Source organism: Mustela putorius, unplaced genomic scaffold (assembly GCF_011764305.1).
Source record: "Mustela putorius furo isolate JIRA1106 unplaced genomic scaffold, ASM1176430v1.1 tig00537227_pilon_pilon_pilon, whole genome shotgun sequence".
In the NCBI taxonomy this organism is placed as follows: Eukaryota; Metazoa; Chordata; class Mammalia; order Carnivora; family Mustelidae; genus Mustela; species Mustela putorius.
The window spans coordinates 15854646-15880068 of record NW_025422368.1 but is presented as its reverse complement, the minus strand read 5'-3'; the positions used below and the strand labels follow the sequence as shown (position 1 = coordinate 15880068).

Here is a 25423-nt window from a genome sequence, read left to right as displayed (position 1 = left end):
AAATGTAAATATTAAGAAAAACTCTGTACAAATTGTACAATCATCCACACCCCTCAGCTTAGTCCTTAAGGATTAATGGTACATATGTATATGAGTTGTCTGGATACAGTTAAGAATGCAATCAGCTTCAAAGGCATGGGCATATTGTTTCACTATTAAATCAACCTAAGTAAACTCTGCTTATTCAACCTAAAAAAGCACCATGCTGTCACTTAGCCAGCCCCAAACTCAATGACCCCTACTCACATTGACTATGGACTCCTTGGTTTGAGCCATATCCGAGATAACACCATCCGTCACAATCAGGAGCACAAAATACTGGGAACCGTCTTTTACAGAAGAGGCGTATCTAAAGCAATGAAACGATAAAGAATACCACAGAAAATAAAACAGTTCCTCTGTATGCGATGTTTGCTACATATAATCCCAACAGTCAACAAACCTTTAATCTCAAGAAAATATTGAAACGTATGTTAGGAGTCTATATTATCCAAGCTCTCAAATAATGCATTTTTTTTTAAATAGCACACTAGAACAACAGCAACATAGGCGCATGCCAGCACACGGACATGCCTACCTGCCTTAGAAATTCATTCCCTACTAATAGGCAAGCTGGATGCAGGTACATTTAACACAAAAGAATGGATATAGCTTGCAGAAACAGAAATCCTGGCTAAGCAACATTATGTGTATGATCTTCAGTAAATTACTTAAGCTATCTAAATGTTATTTCCTTGCCTTTAAGATCAAGATCACAGCCTTTGTATTGTTCATAAAGAAATTGCACACAGGCTACTCCATCTGTAATACAGTTTATGAATGGTAGCAATAATCATTAAGTGGTTTTTGTTTTGAAATAGACACAGGTGATGGTTGTATAACACTGTGAATGTGCGCAATGTCACTTCAACGTGGTCACTTTTGTTATGTGAATTTCACGTGAATAGAACAAATGCAACATATCCATAGTTCAAGTTCCTAATATTTGTTAAACTGATGAAAGATGGAAAAAAGGACACCAAATAAAGACAAAAATTAGGTATATAACAAGAATATATTCTAGTACTTGAAGTTTATCAGAGTTCTCACCAAATAAAACTCAATAATTTATAGGAGAATTTTATGAATATTATATTTTATTTTATCTATTTTTCCCCATTGTGTTCTACTTCTGAGTACCTAGATTATATTATCAACAATATTATTGTTGTATATAATAATATCTATGTATAATGTATATAATTATATTGTTATATTATCAACAATAATAATTTTGGGGGCACCTGGGTGGCTCAACATTAGCAGCCTTTGGCTGGGGTTGTGATCCCAGGGTCCTGGGATCAAGCCTGGCATCAGGCTCTCTGCTCAGCAGGAAGCCTGCTTCCCCCTCTCTTTGCCTGCCTCTCTGCCTACTTGTGATCTCTGTCTGCCAAATAAATAAATAAAATCTTTAAAAAATAATAATTTTTATGACTTTTAATATATATTAGTATGCAGGTCATATCTAGAAATAAGTAAGCATTATGGTACTCTTAGGAGATAGTAATCAAGACGACTTTGGTTTACTTCTGTAAAAATCATTGAGTATTTATAGATGTATGTATACCTATGTATCTATATCTATATATATCTGTATCTATGTATCATAGAATCATAAAAAATTAGCATCACAGAAAAATTGGGTGCAAGAACAAGTCTACTGATTACCAATAATACTTCTTCATAACCTAAAGTACCCAAAGGGATCAAGTTTGTACAGATCAGGGCAGATCAATAGCATAATATGTCAGGGCAAAACTTAACTTCTTGAAGAGCAGAATTAACACCATAATGGACAAGAAAAATATATACAACTCTGCCATATTAGAGAAACTAATAATTGCTCATGAAGCTAATAAAATTGTGATTTTATAGACTGATCAAGAGAATAGAGTAAGTGGCATGCTCACACCCTACAAAGATAGCATGGCACTGGTTCCACAATGTATAGCCAAAAATACACCCACTACATTCAATAACTGATCTTCAATATCAAGGACTTAAGTTTAATGGTAACACAATCAATGAAAAACAATCCCAACCAGATCTGAGACTATTCTATTTCCTGATTAACTTTTTTTCTTAATAAAAGAACTCAGATAATCTCCTTCAGGTATTCATTTTTAATTTTTAAGTACCCATTTTTTTTTTAAAAGCATTTCTTACTATGCTTCAGAAATACGGGTTTTATATTTCATGTGAATAATGGCAGGCTATAAATAGTAGTGAGCAAAGCTTCTACGAGTACTAGAGTGTGGTTTTTCTGCTTTTCTTACCAAATGATTCTCTTAAAATGGCAAATTTTTACTAGATTTAAAAACAGTACAAAAAGTTTAACATTACACATATTTATTTATAAATATCTCTTCAAGTGGCTTAACTCTCTGGTTTTCTTTGGTGGCGATATTTACTTATTCTCTTTCAACACTTCTGATCATCCATAAAGAAAGTCTCAGTTATTAGTATATTTTTTTCTAGCTTTATTGAGATAAAATTGGTACACCAAAAAACCCACAACTATATAACTGATATATACAGTTTGATGAGTTCAGACATATGTATAAATTCATGTTACCATTAAAACAATCAAGGTAATAAATATACCACTTCCAAATTTTGTGTCCCTTTGTATGTGTGCACATGGTAAAACACACACACACACACACACATACACAACTAAACATGAAATCTATCTTCTTAACAAATTTTTAAGTGCACAGTATCTTATCATTACGCATGGACATATCTTGGCTGTTGTGAATAATGCTGTAGACATCTCTTTGAGATCTGATTTCAATTTTTTTTGGATGTATGCTCAGAAGAGGGATTTTTGGTTGCTTTATTTTTATTTTTTGAGGAATCTCTATGGTTTTTTTTTTTTTTAATAGTGGCTGCACCAATTTAAGATTCCCACCAATTATGCACAAGGGTTCCAATTTCTTCACACTCTGGGCAGCACTTATCTTTTTGACTTTTTAATAATAGCCATGCTAACAAGTGTGCAGTGATAATGATAGTTCGCTGTGGTTTTGATTTGCATTTCCCTGATGATTAGCAATGTTAAGCATTTTGTATATACCTGTTGGCCATCTGTATGCCTTCTTTGAAGAAATGTCTGTGCCAGTCCTTTGCTCATTTTAAAAATCAGATCAGTTGTATGTTTGCGATTGAGTTGTAGGAGTTCCTTATATATTCCGGAAATTAACCCCTTATCAAATACAGTTTCAAATATTTTCTCCCACTTCAAGGTTGCCTTTTCATCTTGCTGATGGTTTCTTTTGCTGTGTAGGAACTTTATAGTTTGATGTAATCCCACTTGTCTATTTTTGCTTTTGCTGCTTGTGCTTCTGGCGTCATACCCAAGAAATCATTGCCAAGACCAATGTCAAGGTTTTCTCTCTGTTTTATTCTAGGAGGTTTATCAGTTTTGGTCTTATGTTTAACCAACTTTGAATTAACTTTTTTGAGTGGTAATTTAAGGATCCAATTTCATTCTTTTTCATGTATATATCCAGTTTTCCCAACACCATTTATTAAAGAGATTATCCTTTCCCTACTGTGCCTACCTAGCACCCTTGTCAAAGGTCAGTTGGCCACATACCTGCAGGCTTTTCTCTGGGCCTGTCTATGCTGTTCTATTAGTATATATACTTGTATTTTATATCAGTGCCTTGCTGTTTTAAGAAATACCATCAAGATTTTGGTAGGGATTGCACCAAATCTGTAGAACACTTTGGGTAGTATGGACATTTAAGCAATATTAATTTTTCAATCCATAAACATGGGATGTCTTTCCATCTGTCTGTGTGCTTTAATTTCTTTCATTGATGTTTCATATTTTTCACTAGAAAAGGCTTTCACTTCCTTGCTTACGTCTATTCTTAAATGTTTTATCTTATTTATTGGTGCTATTATAAATGGGATTCTTAAGTTTCTTTTCAGATAGTTTACTGTTAGTTTATAGAATGCAACTTTTTAATAGGCTGATTATGTGTCCTACAAATACTGAGTTCATTTATCAGTTCTAATAATAATACTTTTTCTCATCCCTTCATTTCTGGTAGATGTCCTTAAATCTAAGTTGAGTCTCTTGCAGACTGCATAGAGTTAGGTTTTGTGATTTTATCCATTCAGCCACTCCATGTCTTTTGATTGCTGTACATTTACATTTTGGTTTTCTTTTGATTCACCAGAAAGTATACTTAAGAGAGAGGAGAATATCCTCATACTGCCGAAAGAGTGGAATAGAGCCTGAAGCAGGTATAGTAAACTTGGAATTATCTCTTAAGTTTGTTTTTTTTTATCTTAAAAATTCTTGAGTTTTATATTTTATTTTATAAAAAATATATTTGTATTAATGCTTTATATTTCTTAACTTTAAATGCCATAGAAAGATACATGAGTTTATTGTGTGACTCTCTCTACATGAATTTGAAAATAAATTTCATTTTAGTCTTTATCCTCAGAAGCACCAAAAATTAATCTTTTAAGACTTTTCATGGTTTCTAGGGCTTTGCAGTATGCACTGGCATATTGTTGCCCTTTGCAAACAAATCTAAGTTTATAACAAAATCATATTTGGGGCGCCTGGGTGGCTCAGTGGGTTAAGCCGCTGCCTTCGGCTCAGGTCATGATCTCAGGGTCCTGGGATTGAGTTCCGCATTGGGCTCTCTGCTCAGTGGGGAGCCTGCTTCCCTCTCTCTTTCTCTGCCTGCCTCTCCGTCAACTTGTGATTTCTCTCTGTCAAATAAATAAATAAAATCTTAAAAAAATCATATTTTATGCTACCACTTCTTCTAATTAAGTCTATTTTAAAGTACTATATATCTGTACTAAAGTAATTAAAATGCTACAGAAATGTGTTAAATAGAAAGTAGAGGCTGATCACATCTCAATCCATCTTCAAGGAGGTAACACTGATATGTAATCTTCAGATTCAAATTATATTTTAAATGTATTAAAGAACCTTGCTGCTTAAAGGGACCTGAGGATGAATCTTTTTGTAACTTGCATAATTAAAACTCTTATTATTAAAAGCCTGTTAAATGTCTTTTGTCAAATATAGGCAATCTATAATTTATATTTTAATATTACTATGGTAAATCTGCGAGAGAGGTGAACTGTTGCAGGGTTTTGGAATTCAAATGCGTTCCCCTGGAGGTCTCGTCAAGGAACTTTCTGGGATGGTGTTTATAAGATTCCTAATAGGTTGGTTCAGATTTGTGGAATATTCTCTCAGCTTATTATTAGTTCATAGGAATAGAGAGGGAAACAAGACAAGGTAGGAAACTGACTCGGGAGTTTTTTATTTGAGTAGTTTAATTTTGATATACATAATGAATTAAATCCTAATACTAAATAAAGGGATACATTTAAATATTCCAATACAACATAACATAGTGATTTTTCTGTTACTAAGCTGTTACCCAAACTACTTTGGACAGTTTAATGAAGTGACTGACTATATCCGCAATCATATGTAGTTTCCTTGCACTTTCTTTTATGTGTGTTTACCTCTGGAATTGAGATAAAAGGGTGTAAGTCTGTAAGGCATCATAACATAGTTACTCCGAGTAAGATTATTCTGCTTGGAATTTTAGCTCCAACACAAATAGCCACTCTTACATATCCATTTTGTCATCAGGAAAATACGAATAATAACACCACTGACACCTCTTAGAGCTGTTGTGAAGATTAAAAGAAATAGTCCAGATGACATCACTGAGCACATTGCCTGGGATGGATTATGGACTCAAAAATAAAACTTAATTTTAGTTGGTTATCTGGGTCTAGCTATGTAGATACAAAAATCTAGTCAATAGGTAGCAACTGATAGAATCCTCTTAAAAAACTGAAATGTGATGGCCTTAAAATAAGTAACTGGTTAGGCACAAGAAACAAATGACTAGTAGTTAGGAAACAAAATATATTATTTAAGTCAAGTGAAGAAAATAGTAAACTTTTCACGACACCTTGAAAGATCATTGATATTTTCATTGGTATATTAGATTATTTTGAAGTAATAAGCTGGTAAAATATACCAATAAAAATATATTGCAAATATGTTTTGAATGACTTGAAGTTACTGAGGTAGAATTCCAGATGAAGAAAAACCTTTGAAAAAGTGATTTAAACAGGAATGTGAAAATAGTAATTGCCGTATCCGAGAGGGCACTGAGGTTAGTCGGGGTTGAGTAAAGCCCACTTTATTACAACCACGTCTATATAAACACATGGTTTCCTTAACATGTTTCTTCCTACCATTATTAATTAATGAGATTTAAGCATAGTGTTATAGACATTAGCTCTCTTAATAAATTCATAGATGGAAAGAATTTCTCTGATTTTAAATTTGTTTTCAATGTATAACATAATGGTGATACCTAGCTTTTGATAGATATGATAGTCTTATGTGTCAACTTGGCTAAGCTATGGCAGCCAGTTGTTTAGTCAAACCCTAATTAAGGTACTCCTGTGAAGGTATTTTGAAGATACAGTTAATATCTACAATTGGATAATTTTACATAAATGAGATTATCCTCAAAAATGTGGGTAGGCCTCATCCAATCAGTTGAAGGCCTTAATTAAAAACTGCCCCCCCAAAAAGGAATTCTTTTTTTTTTTTTAAAGATTTTATTAATTTATTTGACAGGCAGAGACCACAAGTAGGCAGAGAGGCAAGCAGAGAGAGAAAGGGAAGCAGGCTCCCTGCTGAGAAGACAGCTTAATACGGGGCTCGATCCCAAGACCCTGAGATCATGACCTGAGCCGAAGGCAGAGTCTTGAACCCACTGAGCCACCCAGATGCCCCAGAAAAGGAATTCTGACTCAATACTGGAAGGATATAACATCCTTCCTGCGTTTCCACCCTACCAGCTTGCCCTACAAATTTCTGATTTGCCAGTGTCTGCCACTTCATGAGCCAATTCTTTAAAATAAATTTATCTATATATCTATACTTATATATCTTATTCTGTTTCTCCTGAGGACCCTTATTGATACAGTAGTTATCAATCACAATGACATTTTCTATAGGTCATTAACATTGACTAAGCATTATCCTTAATAGCTCCTTTAGATCTCCTCTTATAAACTTACTTATTTTATTTTATTTTTTTTAGAGAGAGAATGCATGCAAATGGCAGTGGATGGACAAAGGTATGAGAGAGAATCTTAAGCAGGCTCCATGCTATCATGGGGCTCAATCTCAACCCTGAGATCATGACCTGAGCTGAAATCAAGAGTTGGGACACTTTACTTAACTAATGGAGCCAAGAGCCCCATTAAAATGTAGTCATAATGCATGGCATACATAAGTTCAATTAAATTAACATGTGGATTTACCAGTGAGTGTGAAGTACTGGGCTTCACGTTGGCTTAAAACATATGTATTATACGTTATATTTTTATCATATTATTACAAATATTAAATATAATTTATAATCTAGTTTAAGTGTAAATTGTAACACTTACATATATAAATTTAGATACTTATATATTTAATTAAGTCATAATCCCTGTCCTTGGTGGGGAATAGATCTACATGCAACAATTGAGTCAGATCAAATTAGTGTTTTTGTTTGTTTGTTTTTGTTTTATTTATCAGAGAGAGAGGGCGAGAGAGCAAGCACAGGCAGACAGAATGGCAGGCAGAGGCAGGGGGAGAAGCAGGCTCCCCGCGGAGCAAGGAGCCTGATGCGGGACTTGATCCCAGGACGCTGGGATCATGACCTGAGCCGAAGGCAGCTGCTTAACCAACTGAGCCACCCAGGCGTCCCCAAATTAGTGTTTTGATAGAGGTATTCATGTACGACAATTCAGAAACCAGATGTAATGACTCTATGACCAGAGTACAGCACATCCAGGAGAATGTGGAGGGAAATGACATTGGATGGGTGGTGGTAGTTGGATATTAAAAGTTCTTAAATACCAAGCTAAAGTGTTTGAACTGAAATTTGTGACAGGGCATCAATGGATATTGAGTGGGATTTTTACGTCTTCTGAAAGGCTGTTCCCCAGACAACTCTATGAAAGAAAACCGGTCGGACAGGAAATTAGAGGCAGGGGGCTGGAAAACCTCAAAATAGCACATAAAACTTTCAAGTGTCCCAAACATGCTGCTTTGGGTCTTAACTAACAGTACTGTTATTTCAATATTATCTTAAAAGTCAATAGTCTTTTTTTTTTTTTTAAAGATTTTATTTATCCATTTGACAGAGAGAGATCACAAGTAGGCAAAGAGGCAGGCAGAGAGAGAGAGGAGGAAGCAGGCTCCCTGCTGAGCAGAGAGCCGGATGCGGGACTCGATCCCAGGACCCTGAGATCATGACCTGAGCCGAAGGCAGTGGCTTAACCCACCGAGCCACCCAGGCGCCCAAAAGTCAATAGTCTTATCACATAGATCTTATCACATAGATTCCAGTTCTAAAATAAGCGTAATTATTATTCTATTTTAATAAAGATTTTTCTTTCTTTATTTATTTGAGAGAGAAACGGGTGAGAGAGCAAGAGAGAGAAACGGGTGAGGGAGCGAGAGAGAGAGCACACGCACATGAGTGGGGAGAAGGGGCAGAAGGAGAGAGACAAACAGAACCCCGCTGAGCAAGAAGCCCGATGTGGGGCTCGATCCCAGGACCCTGGGATCATGACCTGAGCCGAAGGCAAATACTTAACCGACTGAGCCACCCAGGTGTTGGCTTATTATTATTATTATTATTATTGTTAAAAAGAAGAAGAAGCATTCTTTGAAACTTTTATAGAAAACTATTATAAATAACTAAACCTTTATCAACACAGAAAGCACACTTTTTAAGAAGAAAAAAATCAAGCAAATAAAAAAGCAAGGCAATACATTTGTTTTTGACTTTATAAAAATATTTTTTCAATGACCACTATCTTAACATATACGGAATTCATTTATTAGATATTTGTTAAGTACTTACCTCCTATATGATGTGCAGGGTGAAACACTGATAAAATGCATTTAAAAGTAACAAAATGATCAAGGAGTTTTATTTAAACAGGGGTCATACATACTACACTTCTCATGATTTAGAAAAAAACCAATAGCTTGTCTTTTAATAGATAAATATTTTGGATGGTAACTTTGGGTCAGAAAAAAATCACTGGTCTTAATAAAAACCTTAAAAAATAAAGTAAACATTATTCTCAAAGATAAAGTAAAAGAGAAAAGCACTTCTTATAAAGCTTCATAATAAGAGTAGATACATAGAACTTCAGATCATATTGGAAGGAAAGATGATTCCCCAAAAGCTGTATCTTATGTGTTTCTTATTTTTTCTCATTAAAAAATAACAATGAAGAATTATTAGATTACAGATTATTGTCAGAGTCTGAAAGTATTAGCTGGCAACTACCATTATATTTGAGAATTTTTTTTAAATGCTGGACAAGAGATGAAAAACGGTAATCGGACAATGTTGAGCCTATAGTTTTGGATGGTATATAGAAAAGCACCTAGAAATTTTACATCCTGAAGTTTAACTGTAGAGATATCCAGGGTAAAAGGTATAAAATTTACCAGTAAGCACTCATGAAAACATTTATAATAACCAGCATGAGTTTGCACAAAATAAATCCTATCATTTTTCCTCTATCTTTTTATAAAAGACAGTGATCTGTATGGTAGTGTGTGAGAGAAAATGAGAGTCAACTATAATTTATTTTGTGATAATATTATTTTTTAATATTGCTTCATCTGACAACCCTCAAAAAACTAGGAAATAGAATACAAATAAGACTATTTATATAGGCTAATACAATTAGCTAGGATGTGGTTTTCAAATTATAGGTAATGACCCATTAGTGGATTTTGAAATCAATTTTGTGGGTCGAGACCTGTATTAAAAAAAAAAAAAAAAAGTAACAGAAAAGAATTGGACAGCATAGAAATGAAGAGAAAATAAAGATAAGCATAGTTTTACTTCATAAATAATCCTTTTTTTAAGTTGTGTGTGTCCAGGGATGAGACATGAAATTCATAACTTAAAATAGACTGTCGGTGAAAAGGTTTCAAAAACCTGAGACATAGGGTCATACTGAGAGAATGGTCATCACTGTATCACTGTCAACCTGAGATGGACTTCCATGGAAGAGTTCAACTGGGGTCAGCCCTGGGTACAGGGGTATTTTAGTATAATGTCTATGTTCCAGATAATGTAAAGTAGAACACATTTAAGCCACTCGTGATGTCCAATATGGAGATGATATAGTACCAGAAACATTTAAACAGAGGACTGAGGTTTCTTATCTCCTTTAGGCACTGATCAACTTATCCAAACTGAAGTTATCCAAATCAACTTATCCAAAGTATACTTTCAAGTTCTGACTACATATTGGGAAAGATACAAAAGCTACACATTTTTCATTTTCTAAACATAAGGCAGTGTTTCAAAGGATCTGCAACTGGGTCAAACTTTTTAGGGATTTTAAAAGTAGTGTCTAATTTATTTATTTATACACTGGTGAAAAAAAAGATAAGCAAATGTGTATAGATTATTACATTTAAAAACTCTTTCCAGAACATGTAACTGGCGTCATAAGCAATTATATTCTGATCTCAATACTATGTACTATATACAGGTAGAGCTCTGGGAATTTTTAAAATTAGCTATTATATTAATTTCAGTGAGGTTAAAATAATGTGCCCTATATATCACTAAAAGGCTTTAGTTGTCTTCGTAGGTCTCTTATTACTTCCATGCTACTATGGAATGTGATATTAGATTGAAAGATTCACACTGTTGAGATGATAATCGATCTTGTTATTGCTCTCATGGCTGCCTTTTCAAAGAATAAAACTCTTCTTGGTTGAACAAATACAGAGCCTGATATAACTCAGTGTGTATTTTTCACTTGAGATTTTGATGTCAAGTTCTTAGCAACGTGAGCTCAGTGGCGACTCTCTACTGTATCTTTTCCCTCACTTTCTTGGAGGTAAATGAGAAGAAAACACCTTTGATTTGTGGAGTTACAGTAACAATATTACTGTAATTTCACTGCAGTCTGACACACTGGCATAAATCCCTTGTCTACTTCTACTTACCTTGCTACATGATTAATTACAGGAGCAAAGTTGGTTGGCCCATACAGTTGTACAGATTTCAGACTCCGATAATAAGCCTCCATGACCCCCTCAATGCCATCACAGTAGGGGTTTTGAGGGTTCCCATTCTGTAGAATTGACAGGCAAAAAAGGAGTAAAAATTAGCAGTGTCTGTAAAGATCAACTGAAAAAGAGAAAAGATAGGTTGACACTCAAAGATGTTTTGGAAGAATGGTCGTTTACATAAGAATAAAAAATAATAAATTACATGTTCAACAATAGATGACAATGTATTATAAAAATTGTGATATGATGAATCTAATATATAAGCATTAAAAATTGATACCCTCCCGAAGAAGAACCACAGAATACTCTAAATAATCTTGAGAAGCTGAATATCACAACATTCTATAATTAATGTGTTCATTATACACATGTCTATGCACATGTAGAGATGAATGTATAAAAACCCCGATAAGAAACAAATAAAATATTAACAGTGGTTAAATCAGGATGGCTCCATATAACTGGTGACTTTCATTTCATTTTTTAAACTGTTCAATATTTCCCAAGTTTTCTGTAGTGACATCTATTAAAATCAAGAAAAAAAATCACTATCCATTCAGTTCTAAATTATAGATGGAAAATACAAAATATCTGCCACATGCATATTTTCGGGTCACAACTGATAACCCCAAGGAGAGAAGGGGTCTGAGGGAATGTAATTTGGTGTGAAAATTATCAAAACAAGGTAAAAGGAAAAGAATCAAAGAAACATTCATGTTGTCCAAGGCAACTGGAGCTTGCCACTAAGTTCTCATTCTGGAGATGGCACATTGAAGAGCAACTTCATACTTGGAAACCTACACTAGCTTTTTCATACCTCGAATGCTTTATTATTATTGGGTTCAATTCTCCTAGTCCAGATTTTGCAAATTACACAAATAAGATAGTAATTAGTTATCTATTACTTTGTAGCAAATTACCACTAAAGTCAGTGGCTTGAAACAGTAATTATTTATTATCTCAAACATTTTTTTGGTGTCAGCAGCAGCTTAGGAGGTGGTTCTCGAAGCATTTCTCATGAATTTTCAGCCAGTACAACCTGGGCATCTCAGAGCTTGATCAGAGTTACAGGATCTGCTTCCAGGAAGGTTCACCTTATATGACTACTAGCAGAAGGTCAACGTGGTCTCTCTAGAGGGCTGCCAGATTGTTCTTACAACCTGGCAGCTAACGTCCTCAGAATGAATAATCCAAGAAAAACAGCAAAAAAGGAAGCCCCAACAGCTTTTATAAGCTAGTCCCATAAGATGTATACCAAATACTCCTACTTTAAACTCTTTGCTAGAAAGTCATCACTAAGTATAGGCCATGCTCAAGGGAAAGGGAATTAGACTTGACCTCTGAAAGGGAGGAAGGATATAAAAAAAATGTGGATATATTTAAAATACAGTAATTTCAGCATGCATGTTTTTATCTGAACAAACATAAGTGACTGGTAATTTGTAAATAAAATTTGTTGAATTCTGTATACTAAGCTGTACATTAAAATATTTATATATATTAGGCATTTTCTATGACAACCCTAAAAAAAGTAGATAAAATATTGTCATTATTCCCACTTTACAAAAAAAAAAAAATTAAGGCACTGAGAGTTTAGTGTGCCCCCAAATTACATAATACAAATTAGAGGGCCAGTATTTGAACTCATAAAGTCTAAAACTTCAGAGCCTAATTTCTCTTTTTTAAAAAATATTTTATTTATTTATTTAAGAGAGAGAGAGAGCGAGCACAAAAGCACAACTGGGGGGAGGAAGAGGAAGAGAGAAAGGGAGAAGCAGACCTTGCACTGAGCAGGAAGCTCAATGTGGGTGGATCTTAGGCCCCTGGGATCATGACCTGAGCTGAAGGTAGATGCTTAAACGGCTGAGCCATCCAGGCACCCCCAAGAGCCTAATCTCTTAACCACCATTATGCCACCATGTTTTGAAATCCTAAGCATTTTGAAAGACAAGAAATCTCAGGAAACCAAGGCAAATGTTAACAACCACTTCAATTTTGCCATTTGTGTGAGAGGGATATACACCCACTTTTTCCTTTTAATTTTGTCTTTCATTCAATTTTTTAAAAATTAACTCACCATCATATAAATTTTTAAAAACATAAAAATAATAAAAATCTCTTATAATATATAATAAAAGATATTCTTATAGTTTTATATTATAAAATTGGTTACATTGATTGAAATTATGATTTAAAAGTTCAATATTTAGCACAAAGCAGTTAATGAATGCTTTAGATGTTAATCTGAGCTGACCTAACTTTCCTTTAAATAAAATTTTACAGTATTCCTTTCCCTTGATAAGCTATGAAGCTAGTTAAAATTAACAATTATTATTGATTTTGAGCAAGTAAAAATGTATTCTATATATGCCTTAGGGGAAGAATACAAACCAGGATGGTTCTGAGCTACTTTTTCATCATCATTTTACCATTTTTAAGTAAGGGTTTTTATTTCTAGAAATTAATATATTTTCTCTATTCCAATGGAACTGAAATTACAATAAGGTCACCATTTTTCTCACCATATCATTTCTTAGTGGAAAGATAGTCATTGGAATGCTCCATTCATCATTATGGAATATTTAAAGCACTGATTTCTGCATTAGTCCTCATTCCATAATAAATTGCTCTACGAATTCCTCATATGCTTTGGATGATAAGAACATATGACATAGAATTACACATTCTTTTTAATTTATACTTTGCACTGTATCAGGATTATTTAAAATAATTTATAGCTATTAAAATGAGACTTTCCTCTTAATGACAAAGTTGTACTGAGTTATAAAAAGATTTTTTTCAGGTCTGTTTAAAAACTCATTTCACAAAATAATTACATATGTTAGTTACTAATTACTAACAAGCAATTAGTTTTTACTTGTTAAAACAAATTAACATAAGCTTATATATGGCTCTAGAACAAAAGCAAAGAACAGGATATTTCTGAGAATAAGCGCATTTGATTTTGTTGTTTATTAATGAAGCAGATGCCCTATTTTGTATTTCCCTTTTAATTAACAACCGTTCCCATTTATAAAATAATGAATGTTAATTTGTAGAACACATAGAACAGAATGAGAATGAGCACTAATCCCACCACATAGACTTAAATGGGGAGGAATGTCCATCTCTCATCCATTTTCCCCTCTATTTGACTCCCTGAAGCCTTGTACTGAGGATTTAGATTCAGTTCCAAGACAGAAGACTATACAGTCTGTTGCTGTCTAGAGCCCGGAACACTTTTCAGCAGGGCTAACAAGATGACAGAACACTGAGGAGAAGCTCTAAGGAGTGGTCACTTTTCTCTTTGAAATGTATCCCTTGCTACCTAGAGGTTGCTTAGGTGGGGAAAAGCTGCAAGAAGTCTCCCTTTTATTCCATAAGCAAACATCTGTTGAGCTTCTATTTCATGCATACAGTGTTAAGACACTTGGTTGTTCAATCAGCATCCAGATAGAAGAAAAGACATACATATCAATACTAAATTGCGTAGATTTCTATAAATGCCAAAGTAAGGGAAAAGTAGGCCAGCACTTCTAGAGCTCTAGCAGGAGAAATCAATTGGCCAGGTGTAAGCATTTCTCTATTGATCATGGCAGGAGACTTTCTTTAAAGGGTCACTGGCCACATGCCCATTATGAATACCTCCTCTGAAGCTCTACACTATTATATTTCGTTGTAACAACTTACGGAGTCATCAGAATCATAATGGGATGAGAGCAATGACTTCCTTTTACAAGCTTCATGCTCATTTTTTATTTCCTGATCTTTCCACTATGGAATATATGTACATGCTTATTCATATTTCATAGGAAAAGATAGGGTTTATCAGAGACCCTTTTTATTAACAGCAAAGAAAACATTAAAAATTACATTTTCCTGTTCAACTTTCAGCATGTGCACTAGCTGTAAACTCACCAACTAGGGATTATTTTAATATTTTAGAAGGCCTCCCTTGCTATCTGAAAGATTATTTGAACTTGGTGTGATAAATAAATATTTATGAATCTGTATCACAAATTGTTACCATGAAAATATGTGGGTTTGTTAGGATGACAGACTACATTAATTGCCAGACATGGGACTGGTTTTCCTATTTGCCATTTCAGCACCTATAAATCAATATATATTGCAGTTAGCAGAATATATATTGAGGTTAGCAGAATATATATATTGAGGTTAGCAGAATACTGTAGCAAAAAATCAAATCAAATATTCTCTCACTGAAGACCTACTTAACTCCTCTGCCTCACTTACCCCAGAAAACAAAAGTGCTTTGAAAAAAATTAATCGGTCAGTGCAGTTAAAGTTCATTCATTAGCATCATCATTGTTGTCTTAAGCTTCAATTTAAGAGACGATTTTTCATACCCTTAAAGGGGTATGATCTCTACCCTGTAAGTATTTGAACTGGGTTCAAAGAATTGGTTAAGATGCAAATAATAGCAAAAAAATCCTTCCTTGGCAATAGATATTTGCATAGGTTTTTGTTACAAGAAATGAATTTGGAGGTAGGGAAAGCAGAAAAATAGAGGATTAGAGAGAGATAAAAGGAAAAAAAATCACACACAAGGGTGAGAAGAAGTGTATGGAAGGAAAAATTAATAAACCTCATTTAGCTTAACATAATTATTCCTTTTCTTAAGCTTTAAAATAGCTCATGACCTTTTTCCTGAGGCACTTAAGACTTAGCATCACATGAGTGATTCTCATGGTTTTGTAAGTTTCTGGGAGATTTTAATTCTCTAAGACACAACAAAATCCCAATAGATACTCATTTTTATACAACATTGGGAAGGTAGCATGTGGGCTAATTCATGGAAGAAAGAATTACAGCCTCCAGCAACCTTTCTTGCAGTTGCGTGCACAATGGAACAGAAAAGCTGGGAAAAGTATAGAAATAAAAATGTAAAAATACTACTCTGAAAAGATATTTAAGGAAGCTTAATCATATAAAAGTTCTGGATGTGTATGTGTGTGTATCACAATCCATATTATACCCTGGCATAAATAAAGCACTTATCTGAGAAGTGGGATTGATTATAGGCACTATTATAAAATGTGCTTTAGTAGCAGTTAAAGCGCATGTATTCTATAATGAGACTGATCTGGGTTCAAGTCCTGTCCCCGGAATCTCCTGTCTTCTGGAATCCTGGTTCACTCCTGCTAAGCTGCTGACCTGAATTGCACAACACTTGGGCGGGCACTCTTCACTGTATTCAATATGAGCAGCATTGCTAGAGTAGTGCTATGTGGTAGTCAAGACATACCTACCACGTAGAACCTTTATGAAGATTATGTAAGAAAGGGACTGAAAAGTATTTGGCTTCATACTCAGTAACTACTCAATAAATGGTAGTATATTGTTTATTTTTCTGTTTTCCTTGAGAACTTTAAAAAAATCTCTATGATTATGCATTGCTTTTGTAACAAGAATAAAAACAACAAAGGCCTACAAGAATAATGGGGATGGAAGAGGTTACTTCTGAAATGTATAGAGGGTAGGAAGGCACTTACAATAAGAAAAGCTAGAATTTTTCCAAAATGATAGCCAACCATTCCTATATTGATTTTCCCATTCTTTTATCAGAAAGTGCAGGGAGAGTAAGGCTGACCGGATCTGTAAACATTATCTGTCTGGAGTTTATTTTGAGGGTAGGATGTAGTACATTGCTTATCTAAAATGACACAATACGGACTAGATCTCTATAAAGGAAATATTAACTAGGTGACTATTTATTCCAGTCGTATCTACTCCATTATACTGAAATCATAATTAGCTATAGCTATAGCCATAATTACTGTTTCACATTAAAAAATAATTCTAGCCATAACTATTCCTTTATATTTGAAAAGAAATGCCATTTTCTTAGATGGTAGATTAAGAGATGCCATCTTTTTTTTTTTTTTTTAAGATTTTATTTATTTATTTGACAGAGAAAGCAAGAGAGCACAAGCAGGCAGGGCAGTAGAGGGAGAGGGAGAAGCAGGCTCCAGACCAAGCAGGGAGCCCGAGGAGGGGCTCGATCCCAGGACCCTGGGATCATGACCCAAGCCAAAGGCAGATGCTTAATTACTAAGCCACCCAGGCGCCCTCAGGCACACATTCTTTGAGATAGCCTCCCACAGAGAGGTGATGGTTTCTTGGAAACTGGGCTGGCCTTAGTGACTTGCTTGACCAAGAGATATTAGCAAAAACAGCTTTCTGAGATTTCTAATGCTATAGTATAAAGAGCCCTACAGTTTCTGCCTCAGCCTACTAGAGTACTAGGATACTTACTCTGGGGAAGCTGGCTGCCATGTATGAAATCTGACTACCAACTCATGGCCATACTGTGATGAGGTCCATGATAACCACATGGTTGGACAGGTTATAGGTAGAAAAAGGGAGAGATGTCCAGGCAACCCAGCTACTTCAGTCATCCTACCTTTAAGCATCAGGTAAAAGCAAAGAAGTCATCTTAAGGGACATGTTAACCTCCGAGACGTGACATGGAGAAGTACTGAGTCATCTAACCCACAGCAGAATGAAGCTTCTAGTTGAATAATTCCAGCCACCTCTAGCCAATCAAGTCATCTTAGGTAAGGTCCTAGACATCTTGAAGAAATATACCATCTCCCATTGTATTCTGCTTAAATTCCTAACCCCCAAATCATGAACATAATGGCTACATGATTGACTCTAGTGTTGAACTGTAGTCACTACAGTAGTGAACCAATATTAAAAGATCCAACAAATTATTATTTTTCAGGAGATCAAATCCTTGATATGTGTGCTTACCAAAGCAAATTCATGAGATATCCTTCCATCTGGAGGCAGTTTTGCACCAAAGCCTAGAGCTGGGAACATTTTATCACTGTCGTAATCTTGAACGATTTCTCCCACTGCTTTCAGTGCCATTCCATAGGCGTTCAGCTGGTAAGGATTCATGTAGTGGAGAGAAGTGGGCTGGGCAGGGTTGCCTGATGACAGAAAAAATATTTCAAATATGACTGATCAGGCTAAAGATGTCGTTTTTTGGAAAACATTTTTCCTGATGCCTATTTCGGAATGAAATACCTAAAATTATATTTTCTGCCTACATCCATACTGTGTCAAATAATTTCTTTTTGGATGGAGATTAACACAGAAATACTTATTACATTATACGTGACATGCAGAAGGCTTTCCAAAGATATGCCAAAGCATATGCAGATTTTTTCAAAAATTATTCCTCATTGTCAGTGCCACAGGCTATTCCAGAATCTCACTTACAGAAGAAGTATTAAAGTACTTTTGCTCGATTGAATTTAGAGTCATCATTGTTTCAAAAAAATCATGCGCCTTTAGCTTGAACCCTTATGCTTATAATTAGAGAACTATAAAGTCTTCCTGAAGTTCTATTACAAAAATAAATTGAGTATTTGTGAAATATCTCAATTTAATCACTTAAAAAGGAAAGCATAGTGATTTTCAAATTCAAGCTAATTAAATATCTATACCTGAAAAATGATTCAGCGTATCTAACTAGACATTAAAGGAGGAGCCCAGTCCAGTCTTGCCATTTCCAAGGCAACACCTACAAAATGTCTTCAATAAATCCTAACACAGTGTTTACCAGAAGCACAAAATGAGATTATGTGTGTGGAAGTGATTAAAAATAATAAAGCACCATAGAAATGTAAGGTTTAACTGCAACTGTTATTACTGTCTGGGTCAGCCACAAGGTTCTGAAATTTCAATATACTTATACTATAAAGGATGTTGCATTTGAATAGAGATGAATACGAGAGAGAAAGTAATGTTAAGTGCTAGCACTCAAACACATGGAGATTCACATTGAGTTGCCCTAATTACCAGCACAAAGGCTGCTTGAAAGTCCATTTAGTTTCTTAAGTGAAAATGGAAAGTTAAATGGAACTTGTAATAGCATATAAAGCTCAATTCTACATTAAAACATTGCCCGAAGGAGGAAAGCCTCAGGGCACACAGTTCTTTTCTGATAAGAAAAAAATAATAACAATAAGCACTTGAGATCCAGAGAGAAACAAAATTAAGGAGCGATCTCCCCTTGGTGTATAATACATATAATTATACACAGAACATTTCTGGTCTAAAAATAATGCACTGCATAAACGCATTTCTATTTCCAAAGGGTTACCAGCATTCAAGGGTTAGTTCCACATGACAAAATTTCTGAAAAAGTATCTTCTGACCAAATGGCCTTAACATTCATTCCCCTCAATTTGACTGAACTTTGGAAAGGTTTTTTTCGTAACTAGAGGTTCCTGACCTTCCTTCCTTAGAACCTTTGCTTTAGAAAACTTGCAACTGTAAATTCTCTCTCAGCCATCTTTGAGACGTAAATCTACAACCCAGAGGGCGCTCTTTCTCGGGGACGGGAGAGCCATTCTGTTGAAATGTACTTAGGGAGAAAGTGCTAAAGTGGGAGCCCAACTTAAATAAGTGCTAATAAGCAAACGGACCAATGTCCCCTCTAATGTCCCTTAACATTCTTCCATTAGATCATGGCAGTACATAAAATCCCTCTCACCTTTTGTTTTGGAGGCATTGGGTTCAATTTTCCCCTTATATGGCAACAGCCTTGACCTCTGGAAACAGTCCTGAATAAATTCTTCTTTGCCTGTTTAAATTATCTGGTGCAATTTTGCAATGACACTTTCTTCTGAAGTTAGAATTTTTGCACTTGATCAAAAGGCCCACTGCAGCCATGGGGGAGCAACATCATTACTTGACTAAGTCATTGTTTAACGTAACTCTCAAATATAAGAATTTTACCCAATGACTGCAATATGGCAACTAAGTCTATTTTACAAAGAAAAATGTAAGTTAAAATTAAATACAAATATCACTCATACCACAGCATGTCTAAACATTTTTGTGTATCATGCATAGCACGCTGGATCCCACCCATGCAAAGACGTTGCCTGTCTCTTTCCAGCATCTTCATCAGACCATCTCTGCACTATATCACTCATGGTATCTTCCTTCCTATCTCTATCTCTCAAGTTGCCACCCAGTTCTTGAAGTGAATTTACTCCCCTCCAGCTTATGTTTTACTTGCTCCAGAAAGCCTTCCTTGCTTACTCCAACCCTTATTGTCTTTACTTTCTTACTTTTAGGATGCTTATGCTCTGCACCACAAAATATGGCAATTAAAAATCTGCCACATTGACTGTCCATTCCTTGAGTCTGGGACCATGTTTGTGCCACCTCTGTATCTGCAACAATGCTTATGAAGAATGAACTTGTAGTAAGTTGATAACATTGGGAACCAAATAATATCCATGAAAATTATAATAACATGGGATCTAACACACGTATTAAACACTTCACATCTTTCTTAACCTTTCAACAAACCTATGATATAGCTACTTTATTATACCCAATTTTCAGATTAAATAATTTACCCCTAATCACACTGTAAAAGTTGATAAAACCAGAATGTAAGTCTAGGCAATCTGATTCCACAGCCCTTATTCATAACTAGAATCCTATACTTAAGGATTCTATAATATTTTAAACATTGGATATCATCAAACTTATCTCTGCTTTTGTTTTAGAGGTACATTATGCCTTTATTTAAAAAAACACTCGCCTACACTCTTTTTAAAAAGTTGATTTAGATGTAATGAGACATAACTTAGAATTTAACCATTTAAAATGTACAATTCGGTGATTTTTTAATATATTCACAGATAAGTACAACCATCACTCCAATTTTAGAACATTTTTATCACCTCAAAAAGAAACTGTATACCTATTCACTATCCCTCCCTTATCACTCCATCCAGCCCAACCCCTAAAGATGATTAATCTTTCCATTTCTATTAATTTGCTTATTCAGGACATTACATATAACTAGATTCACACAAGATGTATTTTGTGACTAGATTCTTTCACTTAGCATAATGATTTCAAGGATCAATAATGTCATAGCATGTATTGGTACTTCATATTTCATTCGCGTTTGTTGCTGAACAGTATTCTCCTGTCTGAATGTACTACATTTTAAAATCCATTTATTAGTTGAGGAATATTTGGATTGTTCCATAATTATGGCTATTATGTTGCTATCATCTTTTGTGTACAAGTTTTCATATAGACATACGTTTTAATTTTTCTTGTGTATACATCTAGGGGTGGAATTGCTGGGTCATATAGTTACTCTATGTGTAGCAACTTGAGGAACCTCTAATGTGTTCTCTCAGGTGGCTGTATCACTTTACATTCTCACACACAGTGCATGAGGCTTCCAATTTTTCCATATCCTCACCAACATCTGTTATCTTTGGATGATAGTCATTCTCCTGGGTGTGACATAGTATCTCATTATGGTCTTGATTTGCATTTCCTGATTCCTAAATTTACTAAGTTATCTTTTCACGTGCTTACTGATCAATCATTTATACATCTTCTGTGGGGCTATGTCTATTCAGATCCTTTGCCCATTTTGAAATTGGATTGTCTTTTTATTGAATTACGGGTTCTTTATACATTCTAGGATACAAGTCCCCCATGAGATATATGAATTGCTACTATTTTCCCTCACATTCTGGGGTTTGTCATTTCACTTAGTTAATAGTGTTCTATGAAGCATAAAAAGGTCTTGATTTCGACAGAGTTCAATTTATTTATTTTGTTTTGTTGCTTACGTCTTTGTATCATACTTAAGAATCAAGTGTCAAATGAATTTCTGGGGCATCCATTTATGCAAAACAGGTCTTTCAGGTTGTTTGTTTGTTTTGTTTTATCAGGCTATTTTATTTTATCTTATTATTTTTTATTAACATAAAATGTGTTATTTGTTTTAGGGGTACATATCTGTGGATCATCAATCTTACACACTTCACAGCACTCACCATAGCACATACCCTCCCCAAGGTCCATCATCCAGCCACCCCATCCCTCCCATCCCCTCCACACCAGCAACCCCTTTCAGGTTTTGAATGAGATTGCATTGAATCTGCTGACTGCTTTGAGAAATGTTGCCCTCTTAACAGATGAATTTTCCAATCCATGAAAATGGCATATTTTTCCACTTACTTAGATCTTTAATTTCTTTCAATCTTTTTCAGAATACAATTTTTAGAGTATAAAGTTTACACTACTTTGTTAAATTTATTCCTAAGTATTATGTTCTTTTTGATACTTCTGTGAATGAAATTTTCTTTTTCAGTCTCAGATTGTTAACTGGAAGTGTACAGAAAATGACCTGACTTTTATATACTGATATTTTATCCTTCAATCTTGCTAAGTGTATTTGTTAGTTTTAATAGATTTTTAGGGAATTCTTTGGGATTTTTTATATATAAGACTATGTCATCTGCAAATAGAAATAATTTAACTTCCTTCTTTACAATCTGGATATTTTAAATTTCTTTTTCTTTACTAATTGCTAGGGCCACAACTTCCAGTACAATGTTGAATAGAAGTGGAAAAGGAGACATTCTTGCCCTATTTCTCATTTTAGGCTGGATGCATTAAGCTATGTTAGGTACGGGTTTTTTATATTTTTCCCTTCATAAGGCTAAAAAGTAAACTTCTATTCCTAGTTTGTTAAATGTTTTTATCCTGAAAGTGTGCTGGACTTTCCCAAATGCATTTTTCCACACCAACTGACAAGACCATGTGATTTTTACATTTTCTTCTATTGACATGGTAAGTTCTTTGATTTTTTAATATTCAGCCAACCCTGCATTCCTGAGATAAATTTTACTTCCTCAGAGTGTGTAATTTTCTTTATATGTTGCTGGATTCAGATTGGTAGTGTTTTGTTGAGGACTCTTATATTCATATCCATAAAAGAAACTGATCTTCAGTTATTCTTTTCTTTGTTATAGTTTTGGTATCAAGGTAATAGTAACCTCATAGACTGAGTTGGGAAGTATTCTCTCCTCTACTATTTCTTGGAAGAATTTGTGAAGAATTTATATCAATTCTCTTTAAATATTTGAAGAATTCACTAGTGGAGCTTATCTGGACCTGGACCCAAGTAAGTTTCGTGGATAGTTTTTTTATTATGAATTCAATCTCTTATTATAGGCTTTTCAGATTGTCTGTGTCTTCTAAGTCAGTTTCAGAAGTCTGTGTCTTATTATTCCATAGATTCCTGCTCTTCTAGTCGTTGTGCTAATATTCATCAGTGAACAAAAGCTAGTATTTTAAACTTTAGGTTTTTAGACTTTAGGTTTTATTTCTATGTTTTGTATTTTACTGAATAAAATATACGAATAAAAATAATTAACTTGTTCAGGAAATAACAGATGCTGGCGAGGATGCGGAGAAAGGGGAACTCTCCTACACTGTTGGTGGGAATGAAAGCTGGTGCAACCACTCTGGAAAACAGCATGGAGGTTCCTCAAAATGTTGAAAATAGTACTGCCCTATGACCCAGCAATTGCACTACTGGGTATTTGCCTTAGAGATACAAACGTAGTGATCCAAAGGGGCACATGCACCCGAATGTTTATAGCAGCAATGTCCACAATAGCCAAACTATGGAAAGAACCTGGATGTCCATCAACAGATGAATGGATAAAGAAGAGGTGGTATATATATACAATGGAATACTATGCAGCCATCAAAAGAAATGAAATCTTGCCATTTGTGACGATGTGGATGGAACTAGAGGGTATCATGCTTAGCGACATAAGTCAAGCGGAGAAAGACAACTATCATATGATCTCCCTGATATAAGGAAGTGGAGATGCAACATGGGGGGGTTAAGGGGGTAGGAGAAGAATAATGAAACAAGATGGGATTGGGAGGGAGACAAACCATAAGTGACTCTTAATCTCACAAAACAAACTGAGGGTTGCTGGGGGGAGGGGGGTTGGGAGAATGGGTGGGGTTATGGACACTGGGTAGGGTATGTGCTATGGTGAGTGCTGTGAAGTGTGTAAACCTGGCGATTCAAGACCTGTACCCCTGGGGATAAAAATACATTATACGTTTATTAAAATTAAAAAAAAAATAAATTAAAAAAATAATTAACTTGAAATCAGAGTGTTGGAGAATATACTTAACATGTAACCAAAGGTAAGTTAAATTACATTTTAATTTCACCTCTGTTCTTAACTCTAGTATTAACAAGCCAAGATGTAGTTAGTAAAATGATTTTCTGGATCCAAGTTTCCTCATCTGTATAACAGGACAGTTAGAATAAGTAATCTTTAAGATTCTTCCTTAGCTAAAAATGCTATTATTTTGTGAAATGTGACTCAAAGTGCAAGAAATGTGAGGTGAAGAGAAAAATAATGTAAGAGCCATAAGCACAATAAGTAATTTGGGGGGAAAACAACTAGATAAATATAACTGATGGCAAGTTCTGATAAAAATTAAATAATGAGATTCATGTTTTTATGGTATATAGTAATTCAAATTTGTATCATACAAAGTTACTTCAAAATAAAATTTTAAAAGTTCACTATCTTTTCTTTCTTGAAATGTTTGATAAACAAATTATGACTATCTACACAAAAGGTATTATATGATAATTCCCAGAATTAAATATAAATGTGTTAAAATGAGTAATTCTTAAAAATAGTCTAGTAAAAATGAAGTGAGCTGCATGAAGTATATGTATCTTAATTACACTTTTGTATATTAATACACACAAAAGTACTATAAAATAAAGATAATGCAACACACTTCAGCATTACAGTTATGTATAAAGATGAAGGGAGGGTCAAAGAAGTGGGGCCAAAGTACACAGTGGGCTTAGCTAGATCTCAATTTTCTTTTAAAAATTTCTGGGGCGCCTGGGTGGCTCAGTGGGTTAAGCTCAGGTTATGATCTCAGGGTCCTGGGATCGAGTCCCGCATCGGGCTCTCTGCTCAGCAGGGAGCCTGCTTCCTCCTCTCTCTCTCTGCCTGCCTCTCTGCCTACTTGTGATCTGTCTCTGTCAAATAAATAAATAAAATCTTTAAAAAAAAATTTCTGAAAAATTATAATAACTCAATATTTATTAAATTTGAATGGGACTATTAGCTATTTTTCCCCATTTCTTCTAGTTATTTGTATACCTATTTCGTAATAGTGAAAAGAAAGGAAAAATGACCTAAATTTTATATGACACACTTCAGAAATATATAAATATAGGAATAAAATATCTAACCTCATGAAAATAAATATATTTCAATTAATTACTGGTATTTTGTACTAGTGATAGTTATAATACTTACCATTTGATGCTGTAAAATCAATAGCCACTGTGAAATTGATTTGCGTTCTAGAACATAAGTAAATAAG

At 34.6% G+C, this 25423-nt stretch overlaps 1 protein-coding gene across 2 annotated transcripts in view; it reads right to left on the bottom strand.

Annotated features, from left to right (window-relative positions):
- The window catches only part of CPNE8 (copine 8), a 217545-nt gene that overhangs the window by 16478 nt on the left and 175644 nt on the right, over positions 1-25423 (bottom strand). For both annotated transcript variants that reach the window (XM_004771828.3, XM_004771829.3), the window contains 4 exons: positions 25357-25403; positions 17951-18132; positions 11105-11232; positions 247-349 (listed from right to left, as the gene is read on the bottom strand). In XM_004771828.3, coding sequence (XP_004771885.1) covers positions 247-349; positions 11105-11232; positions 17951-18132; positions 25357-25403 — 460 coding nt within the window. The remainder of the gene's footprint in view (positions 1-246; positions 350-11104; positions 11233-17950; positions 18133-25356; positions 25404-25423) is intronic.